The sequence below is a fragment of the Nerophis ophidion genome, linkage group LG16 (genome assembly GCF_033978795.1).
Source record: "Nerophis ophidion isolate RoL-2023_Sa linkage group LG16, RoL_Noph_v1.0, whole genome shotgun sequence".
Lineage (NCBI taxonomy): Eukaryota > Metazoa > Chordata > Actinopteri > Syngnathiformes > Syngnathidae > Nerophis > Nerophis ophidion.
The window spans coordinates 30,410,844-30,426,347 of NC_084626.1; the positions used below are offsets into that span (position 1 = coordinate 30,410,844).

At 41.4% G+C, this 15,504-nt stretch overlaps 1 protein-coding gene across 5 annotated transcripts in view; it reads right to left on the minus strand.

The window, feature by feature from the left end:
* The window catches only part of sulf2a (sulfatase 2a), a 264,808-nt gene that overhangs the window by 83,007 nt on the left and 166,297 nt on the right, over positions 1-15,504 (minus strand). For all 5 annotated transcript variants that reach the window (XM_061874878.1, XM_061874877.1, XM_061874879.1 and 2 more), the window contains 3 exons: positions 10,573-10,819; positions 4,212-4,451; positions 3,109-3,260 (listed from right to left, as the gene is read on the minus strand). In XM_061874878.1, the coding sequence (XP_061730862.1) occupies positions 3,109-3,260; positions 4,212-4,451; positions 10,573-10,762 (582 nt within the window). In that variant the 5' untranslated portion in view covers positions 10,763-10,819. The remainder of the gene's footprint in view (positions 1-3,108; positions 3,261-4,211; positions 4,452-10,572; positions 10,820-15,504) is intronic.

Below are 15,504 nucleotides of genomic sequence, written 5' to 3' on the forward strand. Positions count from 1 at the left end.
TTTGTATGGGAATAGACCTGACTAGACCCCCTCATTGGTGGTACTCCTTATAATCCGGTGCGTCCTATGGTCCGAAAATTACAGTATTTAGACAACGTATATTGGAGCTGTTTTTGGCTTGGGCAGGAAGCTGAGGCGTGGGTGGAGGAGCAGGCCTGAGCAGCACCAACGGAGGACCACACCAACATCTGGTAGAAATGCTTTAAAAGCTGGACCGCTGCTAATGGTTTTCAATGGTTGGAAAACAGAGCTATGTCCATAAATAGCAATAAGCTATTGCTAATAATATTTTGGGGCGGATCTTACAGGGTTTACTGAGGCATTCATTACGCCTTTAATAAGCACACCATGGATATTCAAAACAGAAGCCAAAAAAAAAGGCATCCGTAAACTTCAAGCACTAAACGTTGCACCTCACCTTCTGTTATTACTGTACCAAACCATTGTTCAACCCATCCTTCTGTACTGTTCCACATGTTTCTGTCAGAGGTATTTGTTGTTGATGAACCCCAAGATGCAGAGACGGAGGCAGGCATAGAATATGAAAACATGATTTCATTAAAACTAAACAAGAACAAACAACAAGCACGCACGTGGGCGGAATAACAAACTAAGGGAGCTAGCACTGGAAGCTAGAAAACAAAAATCAACTTTAGCATGGAAGCTAGTGGATAGCAAACAGAAAAACTGGAAATAACTAATGCTAACATAAACAGCTTACCGCTACGACGACCAGGACAAAATGTAGCATGACAGGTAGTAGCTGTAACAAAACTACACGACAGGTAGCACGACAAGAGTGATATGTGGCAACGACAATACAATGATCCAGCAACTGACACAAGACAAAGCAGGTACAAATAGGAGCAGGCTGATTGGCAAAAGGTGTGGCCAGGTGCCAATCAGCCGCAGCTGAGGAGGAACACAGCACTCAGGAAACAAGACAGGAAGCTGACAAAATAAGAGCACTAGACAGGAACTAAAGACAGGAAATACTAAACACCGAGGAAACAGACAAATGCAGAGGAAAAAACTAAAACATAGACAAACTTCACTATGCTTTCTGTAACCAACCAGACCAAACTCACACGCATTACGAACACAGCAGCTGAAATCATCGGCCGACCCACTCCCAACATCTCAGATCTAAGCCACAGGTCCATCAATCGACTGGCAAACACAATAGTCCAGGATATCACTCACCCACTACCAGAGGTGGGTAGTAACGTGCTACATTGACTCCGTCACATCTACTTGAGTAACTTTTGGGATGAATTGTACTTCTAAGAGTAGTTTTTATGCAACATACTTTTACTTTTACTTGAGTATATTTATAGAGAAGAAATGCTACTTTTACTCCGCTCCATTTATCTGCAATCAGGTCGCTACTCGCTACTTTTTTTTAATCGATCTGTTAATGCACGCTTTGTTTGTTTTGATTTGGTCAGACACGCATTCAAAGTAGGAACTACGCATGCTTGCGTTTCACCAATCACATGCAGTCACTGGTGACGTTGGACCAATCAAACAGAGCCAGGTGGTCACGTGACCGTCACACGTAGAACCCGACATGTTGAAAAACTTATTGGGGTGTTACCATTTAGTGGTCAATTGTACGGATTATGTACTGTACTGTGCAATCTACTAATAAAAGTTTCAATCTATCAATGAATCAATCAAAAGTGTAAACGAAAAAAGACACTTTTTATTTCAACCGTACTTCCAACCCTAAGCCAAAAACTGATCGCACAGTTCTTGTCTTCACAATAAAAGTACCGCTCCATCGCGCCTGCGCTAACAAAATAAGAGTCTCCGAAAGCCAGAGCAAACAAGCTAGCAAGCGACGGAGTTTGCCGCCAATGTATTTCTTGTAAAGTGTATAAAAACGAATATGGAAGCTGGACAGATAAGATGCCAAAAACCAACGACTTTCATGATGTATTAGACAGGAAGGAGGAACATTTTTCTCCTCCATTTGAAAACCGGGACGTTATCATTACTACTGTCAGGTAATACACCAACTTATAATTTTGTCTTCATTAAAGATAGGAATCTATATGTTAAACATGTATGTATATTCATTAAAACACCTTCAACATGTGAACAAAAACGGAAAAATAAATAAATATAAATTATATACTGTATATATAAAGGTATGTATATATATGATATGTGTGTATGTATTTGTATATATGAGGTAGATCACCTCGACTTGGTCATTTATTAAGTAATTGATAAACGTTGAAAATCTTATTGGGTTGTTACCATTTAGTGGTCAATTGTAGTGAATATGTACTGTACTGTGCAATCTAATAATACAAGTTTCAATCAATCAATCAATGCCTACTGAGCCTATGGTGCTGTTAAGTTATTGTGGCTCAATTTGCCTTAATTTTCATTTTATTTTAATGTATTATTATTTAATATATAATATTGTTTTAGTTGCTTAAGAGATATTCCTGGCTGTGAATTTGCTCATTGCTATTTTTATGTTTTTGTGCATTATTTGTTGCCGTAATCATTAAACAAACAGGTTATTCATCAGTTACTCAGTACTTGAGTAGTTTTTCACAACATACTTTTTACTTTTACTCAAGTAAATATTTGGGTGACTACTTACTTTTACTTGAGTAATAAATCTCTAAAGTAACAGTACTCTTACTTGAGTACAATTTCTGGCTACTCTACCCACCTCTGCCCACTACACCAATACATCATCCCACTACCGTCAGGGCGCAGGTACAGAACCATTAAATTCCGGAGGGCCCGCTTCAGGAAAAGCCTTATCCCTACAGCTTATGCCGCCTGAAACAGCTGACCAGGCTGACCTGTCTGACAAGCCTGTAAAATGTGTTGGTCATGTATGATGTCTTTTTGCTATTTTTGTCCATGATGTGTAATGTTTATTGTTTAAATGTACGGTCAGTAAAATGTATTTCCCCACGGGGACAAATAAATCTAAATCTGAATTTAACTAGCAACGGGGGAGGCTCTTACTGTAACTGAAATTTGTGCCGGCAACTTAAAGCATGACAAAAAGCCGAGAAACAGCTTGTGTCTCAAAGTAAAACGATAATAAAAGGTAAGTTGTGTCAAATGCCATCTCACCTTGGAATAGTCACTGCTGTGTTTCTCTCGTACTCCATTCCGACAGAGAGTGTAGTTGTAGAAGCGCGAGTTCTTCACCAGGGCCACCCACTCCCTCCAGCCAGGGGGAACATAGGAGCCGTTGTATTCGTTGAGATACTTTCCGAAAAAGGCTAACAGCAGAAAACACAAAAATATTTATTTGCCACATACATTATATAGCCAAAAGTATTTGGTCACCTGCCTTAACTCACATATGAACTTGAAGTGCCATCCCATTCCTAACCCATAGCGTTCAATATGTCGATCCACCTTTTGCAGCTATTACAGCTTCAACTCTTCTGCGAAGGCTGTCCACAAGTGTGCGTATTGGAATTTTAGACCATTCTTCCAAAAGCGTATTGGTGAGCTCACACACTGATGTTGGTCGAGAAGGCCTGGCTCTCAGTCTCCGTTCTAATTCACCCCAAAGGTGTTCTATCGGGTTCAGGTCAGGACTCTGTGCAGGCCAGTCAAGCTCATCCACACCAGACTCAGACTTTATGGACCTTGATGTGTGCGCTAGTGCACAGTCATGTTGGAAGTGGAATTGGCTCGCTCCAAACTGTTCCCACAAGGTTGGGAGTGTGGAATTTTCCAAAATGTTTTGGTATCGTGGAGCATTCAAAGTTCCTTTAACTGGAACTAAGGGGTCCCTTCCTCTTCCAACATAAATGTGCACCAGTGTACAAAGCAAGGTCCATAAAGACGTGGATGACAGAGTCTGGTGTGGATGAACTTGAGTGGCTTGCACAGAGTCCTGACCTGAACATGATAGAACACCTTTGGGATGAATTAGAACGGAGACTGAGAGCCAAGCCTTCTCGAACAACATCAGTGTGTAACCTTACCAATGCGCTTTTGGAAGAATGGTCGAAATTTCTTATACACACACTCCGCAACCTTGTGGACAGCCTTCCCAGAAGAGTTGAAGCTGTAATAGCTGCAAAAGGTGGACCCACATCATATTGAACCCTATGGGTTAGGAATGGGATGGCACTTTAAGTTCATATGTGAGTCAAAGCAGGTGGCCAAATACTTTTGGCAATAGAGTTTACGTGAACAGCATTTTTAACATCGGTTACCAGTTCTGTAGCCAGAGTTGTTGAGGTGCACGGCAAAGGTGTGTGGCTCGTGGTGGGCCTGCCAGGAGGGCGAGGAGCAGTTCTCGTTGTTGGTGTAGGTGTGGTGGTTGTGCACGTACTTCCCCGTCAGGATGGAGGAGCGGGACGGGCAGCACATTGGCGTGGTGGAAAAAGCGTTGGAGAAATGTGTGCCGCCTTTCTCCATGATGCGCCGCGTTTTGTTCATGGCCTGCATCGAGCCTGGGAGAGAACAGCGGGAAAGGAAGGAGTGAGAGCGATAAAAGAAGAAGACGAAGAAGCAAGCACACTGCAAAAACTGAAATCTGAGTAAGATTGAATATCTCAAATAAGGGGGATATTTGCTTATTTTCTGTCTGATAAGATAATTCTTCTCACTAAGCAGATTTCATGTTAGAGTGTTTTACTTGTTTTAAGGGTTTTGGTCTTACATATTGTAGCTGAGATTTTATGACCTATATTGAGTAAAACACAGAGGTGGGTAGTAACGCGCTACATTTACTCCGTTACATCTACTTGAGTAACTTTTGGGGTAATTGTACTTCTAAGAGTAGTTTTAATGCAACATACTTTTACTTTTACTTGAGTTTATTTATAGAGAAGAAACGTTACTTTTACTCCGCTCCATTTATCTACATTCAGCTCGCTACTGATTTTTATCGATCTATTAATGCACACTTTGTTTCTTTTTGGTTTGTGAGACAGACCTTCAAAGTAGAATCTATCACATGCCTGCGTTTCACCAATCAAATGCAGTCACTGGTGACGTTTGACTCCGTTTCACCAATCAAATGCAGTCACTGGTGACGTTTGACTCCGTTTCACCAATCAAACAGAGCCAGGCGGTCACATGACTAACTGCACAATTTTTTTTTTATAAACCTTTATTTATAAATTTCAACATTTACAAACAGTTGAAAATAATAATCAAAGTAAATACAAAAACAGTATGAAAACCGTATAAAACAGCGCTGGGGGTTGTAAATTCAAAGTAACTAAAATGTAATGCAAAAAAAATATATATATAACATAAACAAAGTGCAAAGCCATAGGCTCACTCAATCTCAGTAAATAACTTAAATGTGGAACACAGCATGATTGTTTTCACAGCTTTTTGGTTGTTAGAGGTAGAGTGTTTTAATGTAGAGTTCTAAATCTTTTTTAAAGGCACAAAAAACTTGTTGGGAATTGAGAAAATTACATTTATGAACATAAAACTTAGCCAATAGTATAATGAGGTTGCAAAAGTAAAATTCATTTTCGATTTTTTTTAATACAGTGTAAAACCAAATATATATTATTTAATATATATTACTGTTTTAGTTGCTTAAGAGTTATTCCTGGCTCTGAATTTGTTCTTTGCTATTTTTATGTTTTTGTGCATTACTTGTTGCCGTCATCATTAAATGAACATGTTACTCATCAGTTACTGAGTACTTGAGTAGTTTTTTCACAACATACTTTTTACTTTTACTCAAGTAAATATTTGGGTGATTACTCCTTACTTTTACTTGAGTAATACATCTCTAAAGTAACAGTACTCTTACTTGAGTACAATTTCTGCCTACTTCACCCACTTCTGGTAAAACATGCTTAAACCTAGAATATCAACTGATGCAAAGCTGCATTATTAACACTCAGAAGTATAAAACAACTTTTTTTAAAGCAATAATTTCTTACTACGAGCATGAAAAAAAAATCATGATGCTGAGCGCAAATTATTATGTCAAGATAATGGCACTAGCATTTACTTAATTTAAGAATATTTTTCAACATATTGAGCAAAAAGTTCTCATTTTTATTCTACCAAGAAAAGTGCACTTGTTATTAGTGAGAATATACCGTACTTATTTTAAGGTATTTTTGGGTTCATTTTACTTGTTTTGGAAAGTCCTGACAAGCCAAATTTTCTTGTTCTATTGGCAGATATTTTTGCTTAGTTCAAATAAAATACCCATAATTTTTATATATTTTTTTTCTTGTTTTTGAACACTGACTTTTTGCAGTGCAGTGGTGAGCCGTCATGGCCAGCAAGGCCTTCTCTGCTGGCCTAACATAATGGGTTGTACTTGTATAGCGCTTTTCTACCTTCAAGGTACTCAAAGCTCTTTAACACTACTTCCACATTCACCCATTCACACACACATTCACACACTGATGGAGGGAGCTGCCATGCAAGGCGCTAACCAGCACCCATCAGAAGCAAGGGTGAAGTTTCTTGCTCAGGACACAACGGTCGTGACGAGGTTGGTACTAGGTGGGTGATTGAATCAGGGACTCTCGGGTTGCGCACGGCCACTCTCACACTGCGCCACGCCGTCCCCAGAAATCATTATCATAATTAAATATAAAAGTATTTTTTTTATTTACTTTCACTAAATATCTATAAGTATTCATATTCTCTCCATGTCATATTATGCTCCTTCCATTGCTGTTGTTTTTAGTTTATAAAGTTTTCATCCAATCAGAATTCAGCTCGCTTATGTTGCCATGCTGCACGAAATTTGCCGAGAGCCTTCAATTTCAGCGATGCGGGCGTCTGTGCACTGTAAGTGAACGGGGACATACTGGTGATAGACAGTTGCGATAGCCAATCAGATCGCGCGTTATTGTCAGTAAGGCTTTCCAGATAGTCTAAGGCAGATATATAGTGCTGTTATGAGCCAGGAAACATAAGAACTACATTACCCAGCATGCCACAGTAGTGATGAGCATGCAATAGTCCTGTTTAGGTTGTTGAGTATAGACATGCAGTGGGATGTTATTGATGAGCACACTGTGGATTAAACTTTAAGAACTCAGCCAACACGCCTCTTCAGCATCTTTTTTGATGAGACAACACATATATTTGCAAGGCCATTTTCAAGAAGGATATTTAAAGAGAAACTGTACTGTGAGGCAGACGCACTAACCCATCTGCCACCGTGAAGCCTGAGTTCAGATATTGTATTTCTTTATTTTTTCACGTTTAAAATGTTCTTTGCAATTTTAATTTTGACAATACCACATAAGATATATTTTAATTGCTGATGTGGGTTCACTGTTGATGTGATTCAATGTAGAGTTGTGTGTAAATGTGTTTCTGTATAGTATTTCTCCAGCAATGGTCATCATGTAGTGACATCAATTATTGTATTTTAAGAGGTAATCATTAGAGATGTCCGATATTATCGGCTGATAAATGCTTTAAAATGTAAAATCGGAAATTATCGTTATCGGTTTCAAAATGTAAAATTTATGACTTTTTAAAACGCCGCTGTACGGAGTGGTACACGGACGTAGGGAGAAGTTCAGAGCAACAATAAACCTTAAAGGCACTGCCTTTGCGTGCCGGCCCAATCACATAAGATGTACGCCTCTTCACACACACAAGTGAATGCAAAGCATACTTGGCCAACAGCCATACAGGTCACACGGAGGGTGGTTGTTAAAGAACTTCAACACTGTTACAAATATGCGCCACACTGTGAACCCACACCAATCATGAATGACAAACACATTTCGGGAGAACATCTGCACCGTAACACAACATAAACACAACAGAACAAATAGCCAGAACCCCTTGCAGCATTAATTCTTCCGGTACGCTACAATATACACCTCCCGCAACACTATACAAGCTGCTGTTTTGAGACATGTTAAAAAAAAAAGTACTTTGTGACTTCAATGATGAATAAAGCAGTGCCATGTTGGCATTTTTTACCATTTATTTTGGAAAACCTTGTTACATTGTTTAATGCATCCAGCGGGGCATCACAACAAAATTAGGCATAATAATGTGTTAATTCCACAACTGCATATATCGGTATTGGTTGATATCGGAATCAGTAATTAAGAGTTGGAGAATATCGGAATATCGGCAAAAAAGCCATTATCGGACATCTCCAGTAAATCATTGAAGTCGGACATCGCTGAAGGCCCAGGCGGGAAACGCAGGGCCCGCCACTGGAAGCAAGTAAGGGTAGAAAGTGAAAAATGAAAGCGTAGGGCCAGGGACGTGCACATGATTATAGAGGGGCAGGGGCTCAAAGTCAGAAAAGGGTTTTTTGGTCCTTTACACAATATGGAAATTAATGTAAAATTAAATTTGCTTATAGGAAGCTAACTACTTAGCTGTGTGTCCTTTGTAGGTGAAAGTGATTGCCATTTCTTTTGTGTCAACAAATTATTGTCATAATGAGTTAATTCACATTATCATAGGCTTGGAAAACATGAAAAGCAACAACACACTGGTTTATTATTAGGCTATTTATTGTTAAAGATAAGCAATTTAATATTGAACATTGAACAGTGCAACATGAACGCCTTTCTGTTTATCGCTCTATTTGCAATGACGTCAGAACGTGACGTCACCGAAGTAATACAGCCGCCATTTTAATTTTCAACACATTGCAAACATTGGGTCTCAGCTCTGTTATTTTCCGTTTTTTCGACTATTTTTTGGAACCTTGGAGACATCATTCCTCGTCGGTGTGTTGTCGGAGGGTGTAACAACACTAACAGGGAGGGATTCAAGTTGCACCACTGGCCCAAAGATGCGAAAGTGTCTGCCGCCGGACCCCATTGAATGTGCCAGAGTGTGTCCACATTTACCGGCGATGACAGACATGGCACAGAGATGTATGGATAACCTGCAGATGCATTTGCAACGATAAAGTCAACGAAATCACAAAGGTGAGTTTTGTTGATGTTGACTTATGTGCTAATCAGACATATTTGGTCGGGGAGTGACTGCCAGCTAATCGATGCTAACATGCTACGCTAATCGACGCTAACATGCTATTTACCGGCGGTGCTAAAGCAGACATGGCACAGAGATGTATGGATAACCTGCAGATCCATTTGAGACGATAAAGTCAACGAAATCACAAAGGTGAGTTTTGTTGATGTTGACTGCCAGCTAATCGATGCTAACATACTACGCTAATCGATGCTAACATGCTATTTACCGGCGCTGCTAAAACAGACATGGCACAGAGATGTATGGATAACCTGTAGATGCATCTGCAACTATATTACGTTTCCTTCCACCCACATTTAATGCGAAAAAAACACTTACCAATCGAAGGATTTAAGTTGCTCCAGTGTCACAAGATGCGAAAGTCCTGATCGTTTGGTCCGCACATTTTACCGGCCATGCTAACGCAGCTATTCGGCCATGCTACGGCTATGAATAGCGTCAATAGCTATTCGCTGTGAAAATCTGTCCTTCTTCCCTTAACTTGATCTAAACCTCTACTGTGAGAGAAATGTGATCCGCCGTAAACACAGTGCATTTTATTTTGAAAACTAACCCGGTGTTTTATTTTGTATTTTGAACACTACTTCCTGTCCCGCACGATCTGCTCTGCTCTGTGCGTAATTGATGTCCGGTGCTCAATTGATGCTCCGTGCTCCGACGTCCAGCAAAAACAGAAGCTGACACATTGAATAATAGAATAATACAGCGTTTTTCTGAAATATTACCCATATTAGATGCTGAATAAGTGGACGGCGACTAGACCATAACTCACAGGTTCAAGTTTTTCCACCGTCACGTGTCCTCAGATGGCTATCTCTCCTCTCTCTCACTCACTCACTCGCCCTCTCTCTCTCTCTCTCTCTGGTGGAAGCGCAGGCTCAAACAACCCGGTATTACAAGAAAACGTGGAGTTTTTGTACCGCTGTTTTTTTGTTTTGTTTTGTTTTTTTTACATCACTAACAGGAATTTATTAATGTTGTTTAAAGATAAAAAAAAATTATAATAAAAAAAAAAACACACACAGGCAGAGGGCACTTTTTAAGACGAGGCAAAAAAAAGGGGAAGGGGCTCAAGCACCAATAGGGCCCTTTGTGTGCACGTGCCAGCGTAAGACATTATATAGCAAAGCATTAGAGCTAAGGAGAGAAAAGAAGAAGGCGTGTGCAGGGATGAAGGAATCAATCTTTTAGGTTAAGTGTGACCTGTTTGGACTCCTGTGTAGTAAAAGTTTTTCAAGCTGATGGTAATTGTTTGGGGAAACAGATGCTTGACCATAAATTCCTGCTTTTCAATGAGAGTCCTCTCAGTGGCCATCAGAGGAGGACAAAAGATGTCACCAAGGCTATTATGCAGCCACTTCAGTCCAATACGCCACTAAAGGACTTAAGTGGGTAGGGAGATGGCTGGCGTTTGGCACCTGAACAATAGTGGGCATTGGGAGCCTGTATTTCATGCCAGTGATGGGGGACGGCGAGGGGAGCACATGACTTTGACTAGGCCAGCTGTTTCGCTGCCAGGAGGCCGCATTAGGACAACTTTCCTCTTTCTGGATGGAATAATCATGGGGGGCAGATGGATGAATGGAGTAAACAAGGACTCACCCAGCTCTATATCCTGATCATCGGTCAGAATGAGGATGATGTTTGGTCGAATGTTGCGCATTTGCCGATCCCTCTGCAGGCGAGCCCTCGTGCGATACCCGGACAGGTAAGTAGAGCCTTGTGCCATCGGTAGAACTCCACCCAGGACAAGGAGAAGCAGAAGAGTGGAGGAAAGCCTCTTCTCAGCCATCACGCCCCGCAATGGTCACCTTGTCTTCTTCCACGGTGTTCAGACAGCTTCCTCGACCTGAGAGACAAGGCCCAGATTGAGAAATACATCCATACACACATACCAATCAATCAATCAATCAATGTTTACTTATATAGCCCTAAATCACTAGTGTCTCAAAGCCCTAAATCACTAGTGTCTCAAAGGGCTGCACAAACCACCACGACATCCTCGGTAGGCCCACATAAGGGCAAGGAAAACTCACACCCAGTGGGACGTCGGTGACAATAATGACTATGAGAACCTTAGAGAGGAGGAAAGCAATGGATGTCGAGCGGGTCTAACATGATACTGTGAAAGTTCAATCCACAATGGATCCAACACAGTCGCGAGAGTCCAGTCCAAAGCGGATCCAACACAGCAGCGAGAGACCCGTTCACAGCGGAGCCAGCAGGAAACCATCCCAAGCGGAGGCGGATCAGCAGCGCAGAGATGTCCCCAGCCGATACACAGGCAAGCAGTACATGGCCACCGGATCGGACCGGACCCCCTCCACAGGGGAGAGTGGGACATAGGAGAAAAAGAAAAGAAACGGCAGATCAACTGGTCTAAAAAGGGAGTCTATTTAAAGGCTAGAGTATACAAATGAGTTTTAAGGTGAGACTTAAATGCTTCTACTGAGGTGGCATCTCGAACTGTTACCGGGAGGGCATTCCAGAGTACTGGAGCCCGAACGGAAAACGCTCTATAGCCCGCAGACTTTTTTTGGGCTTTGGGGATCACTAATAACCCGGAGTCCTTTGAACGCAGATTTCTTGCCGGGACATATGGTACAATACAATCGGCAAGATAGGATGGAGCTAGACCGTGTAGTATTTTATACGTAAGTAGTAAAACCTTAAAGTCACATCTTAAGTGCACAGGAAGCCAGTGCAGGTGAGCTAAAAGCAACTGCGTGACAACTTATACTCATGATAGTCATTTTCTATATCGCACAGAGACAAACCCGCGATATATCGAGTATATTCGATATAAAGTTAAAGTAAAGTTAAAGTACCAATGATTGTCACACACACACTAGGTGTGGTGAAATTTGTCCTATGCATTTGACCCATCCACTTGATCACCCCCTGGGAAGTGAAGGGAAGCAGTATATCGAGTATATTCGATATATCGCCCAGCCCTAGTTCTTTGTAAAGCACGTATTGGTGTGATAACTGAAGATGGGAAAGGGGAGAATTCTGAGGGTATCGGAAAACCCATTTTATCTGAAGCATCCCGGTTTACTAGTCGTTAGAAAAAGTCATGTACAATGGGGCAAAAAATTATTTAGTCAGCCACCGATTGTTCAAGTTCTCCCATTTAAAATGATGACAGAGGTCTGTAATTTTCATCATAGGTACACTTTAACTGTGAGAGACAGAATGTGGGAAAAAAATCCAGGAATTCACATTGTAGGAATTTTAAAGAATTTATTTGTAAATTATGGTGGAAAATAAGTATTTGGTCAACCATTCAAAGCTCTCACTGATGGAAGGAGGTTTAGGCTCAAAATCTCCCGATACATGCCCTATTCATTTTTTCCTTAAAGGGGAACATTATCACCAGACCTATGTAAGCGTCAATATAAACCTTGATGGTGCAGAAAAATGACCATATATTTTTTTAATCGATTTCCGAACTCTAAATGGGTGAATTTTGGCGAATTAAACGCCTTTCTGTTTATTGCTCTGGAGGCGATGACGTCAGAACGTGACGTCACCGAGGTAATACAGCCGCCATTTTAATTTTCAACACATTGCAAACATTGGGTCTCAGCTCTGTTATTTTCCGTTTTTTCGACTATTTTTTGGAACCTTGGAGACATCATGCCTCGTCGGTGTGTTGTCGGAGGGTGTAACAACACTAACAGGGAGGGATTCAAGTTGCACCACTGGCCCAAAGATGCGAAAATGTCTGCCGCCAGACCCCCATTGAATGTGCCAGAGTGTGTCCACATTTACCGGCGATGACAGACATGGCACAGAGATGTATGGATAACCTGCAGATGCATTTGCAACGATAAAGTCAACGAAATCACAAAGGTGAGTTTTGTTGATGTTGACTTATGTGCTAATCAGACATATTTGGTCGGGGAGTGACTGCCAGGTAATCGATGCTAACATGCTACGCTAATCGAAGCTAACATGCTATTTACCGGTGGTGCTAAAGCAGACATGGCACAGAGATGTATGAATAACCTGCAGATGCATTTGCTATAAAGTCAACAAAATCACAAAGGTGAGTTTTGTTGATGTTGACTGCCAGCTAATCGATGCTAACATGCTATGCTAATCGATGCTAACATGCTAGTTACCGGCGCTGCTAAAGCAGAGATGTATGGACAACCTGTAGATGCATCTGCAACTATATTACGTTTCCTTCCACCCACATCTAATGCGAAAAAAATACTTACGAATCGAAGGATTTAAGTTGCTCCAGTGTCACAAGATGCGAAAGTCTTGATAGTTTGGTCCGCACATTTTACCGGCCATGGTAACGCAGCTATTCGGCCATGCTATGGCTATGAATAGCGTCAATAGCTATTCGCTCAATAGCTTCAGTTTCTTCTTCAATACTTTCATACTCTAACCATCCGTTTCAAAACATGCGTAATCTGTTGAATCGCTTAAGCCACTGAAATCCGAGTCCGAATCCGAGCTAATGTCGCTATATCTTGCTGTGCTATTCGCCATTGTTTGTTTAAATTGGCAGCACTGTATGACGTCACAGGGAAATGGATAGTCGAAACGCAAATAGCCAAAATCAAGCACTTTTTTAGGGATATTCCGGGACCGGTATAATTTTGATAAACACTTCAAAAAATACAACAAGCCACTGGGAACTGATTTTTATTGTTTTTAACCCTTTTTAAATTGTGATAATGTTCCCCTTTAACACGGATCAATCGTCCGGTCCCCTTAGCAGAAAAACAGCCCCAAAGCATGATGTTTCCACCCCCATGCTTCACAGTAGGTATGGTGTTCTTGGGATGCAACTCAGTATTCTTCTACGCCCAAACAGGACGAGTTGAGTTTATACCAAAATGGATACATGGATGATACAGCAGAGGATTGGGAGAATGTCATGTGGTCAGATGAAACTTAAATAGAACTTTTTGGTATAAACTCAACTCATCGTGCTTGGAGGAAGAAGAAGAATACTGAGTTGCATCCCAAGAACACCACACCTTCTGTGAAGCATGGAGGTGGAAACATCATGCTTTGGGGCTATTTTTCTGCTAAGGGGACAGGACGATTGATCCGTGTTAAGGAAAGAATGAACGGGGCCATGTATCGTGAGATTTTGAGCCAAAACCTCCTTCCATCAGTGAGAGCTTTGAATGGTTGACCAAACACTTATTTTACACCATAATTTACAAATAAATTCTTTGAAATTCCTACAATGTGAATTCCTGGATTTTTTTTTCACATTCTGTCTCTCACAGTTGAAGTGTACCTATGATGAAAATTACAGACCCCTGTCCTCATTTTAAGTGGGAGAACTTGCACAATCGGTGGTTGACTAAATACTTTTTTGCCCCACTGTACAAACAGAACACGGGTGAAAAATAGCAGATGCAAGCCTTCTACAGCCATTACAGGCTGCTCTTCCATACGAATGCACCCGTTTGAGCTGAGCTCAGCTCATTAATCAATCATTAATGATGCATTAGAGTGGTGTCATTGGCTGGGTGTAATGATCGCTGGTGATGAACACATGGCTGCAAGGCTGGGGCTAATGGGTCTGGGCAGGGGGCCAACTCAGTCCTCCGAGTAAGAGGGTGAAGGAGGGATGGAGAGCAGAGGTGAATGACGGAAGAATGGAAAAGCGGATGTAAATGAGGACAGGGTCAAAAGTAGGGTTGCACGGTATACCGGTATTTGTATAGTACCACGATACCAATTAATCATATTTGGTACTGTACCGCCTCTGAAAAGAATGCCATTGGTGAAGCTACACATACCCCTCCAGCTCCATGCGGACCTGAGTGAGGACAGCCCGTTTTCACATCCACTTTCCCACAATATAAACGGCATGTCTGCCCAATGACGTTACAACTGTAAAATGATCAAGGGCGAGTTCTTGGTTTCTTATGAGTGACGACCTGGTCGCATCGTGGTGCGGGTTACGTTCTCCCAAGGATGCAGACGGACTTTGGACGCAACGTGCAGGTAGGAAATGATTTATTTTAGAACAAAACAGACTTAGACGACCCAAAAGAGCAGGCATGGGAGCTAGGAAACACTAAAGGGCCTCAGCGTGGAAGCTAGCATAAAGAGAACCGTGAACAAACGTCGTCACTTGTTTCGTATGGCAAAGTAGAAAGCAAGGCAGACTGACGGGAGAAGGCAGGCTAAATAAATAATGACAGTATACACAACACAGGTGCACGTCAGGAGCAAGCGGCAGGTGAAAACAATGAGCAACCAGGGAAACAAACTGAGAGGCGCACAAACCGGAACCGAATGAGTCCAAAATGAACAGAAAACACAAAAACACTCAAAAATATAAATCAAAATATGATCTGGGCGAGGGATCATAACATTATGTGGGTTTATTGTTAGGCAGTTTCATTAACGTCCTCCCAGGGCGGTAACAACACACAACAACAGCAGTCACGTTTTCGTCTACCGTAAAGCAGTTCATCTGCCGTAAACAGCAATGTTGTGACACTCCTAAACAGGACAATACTGTACATGCACCATAACATGTCCAGGCAA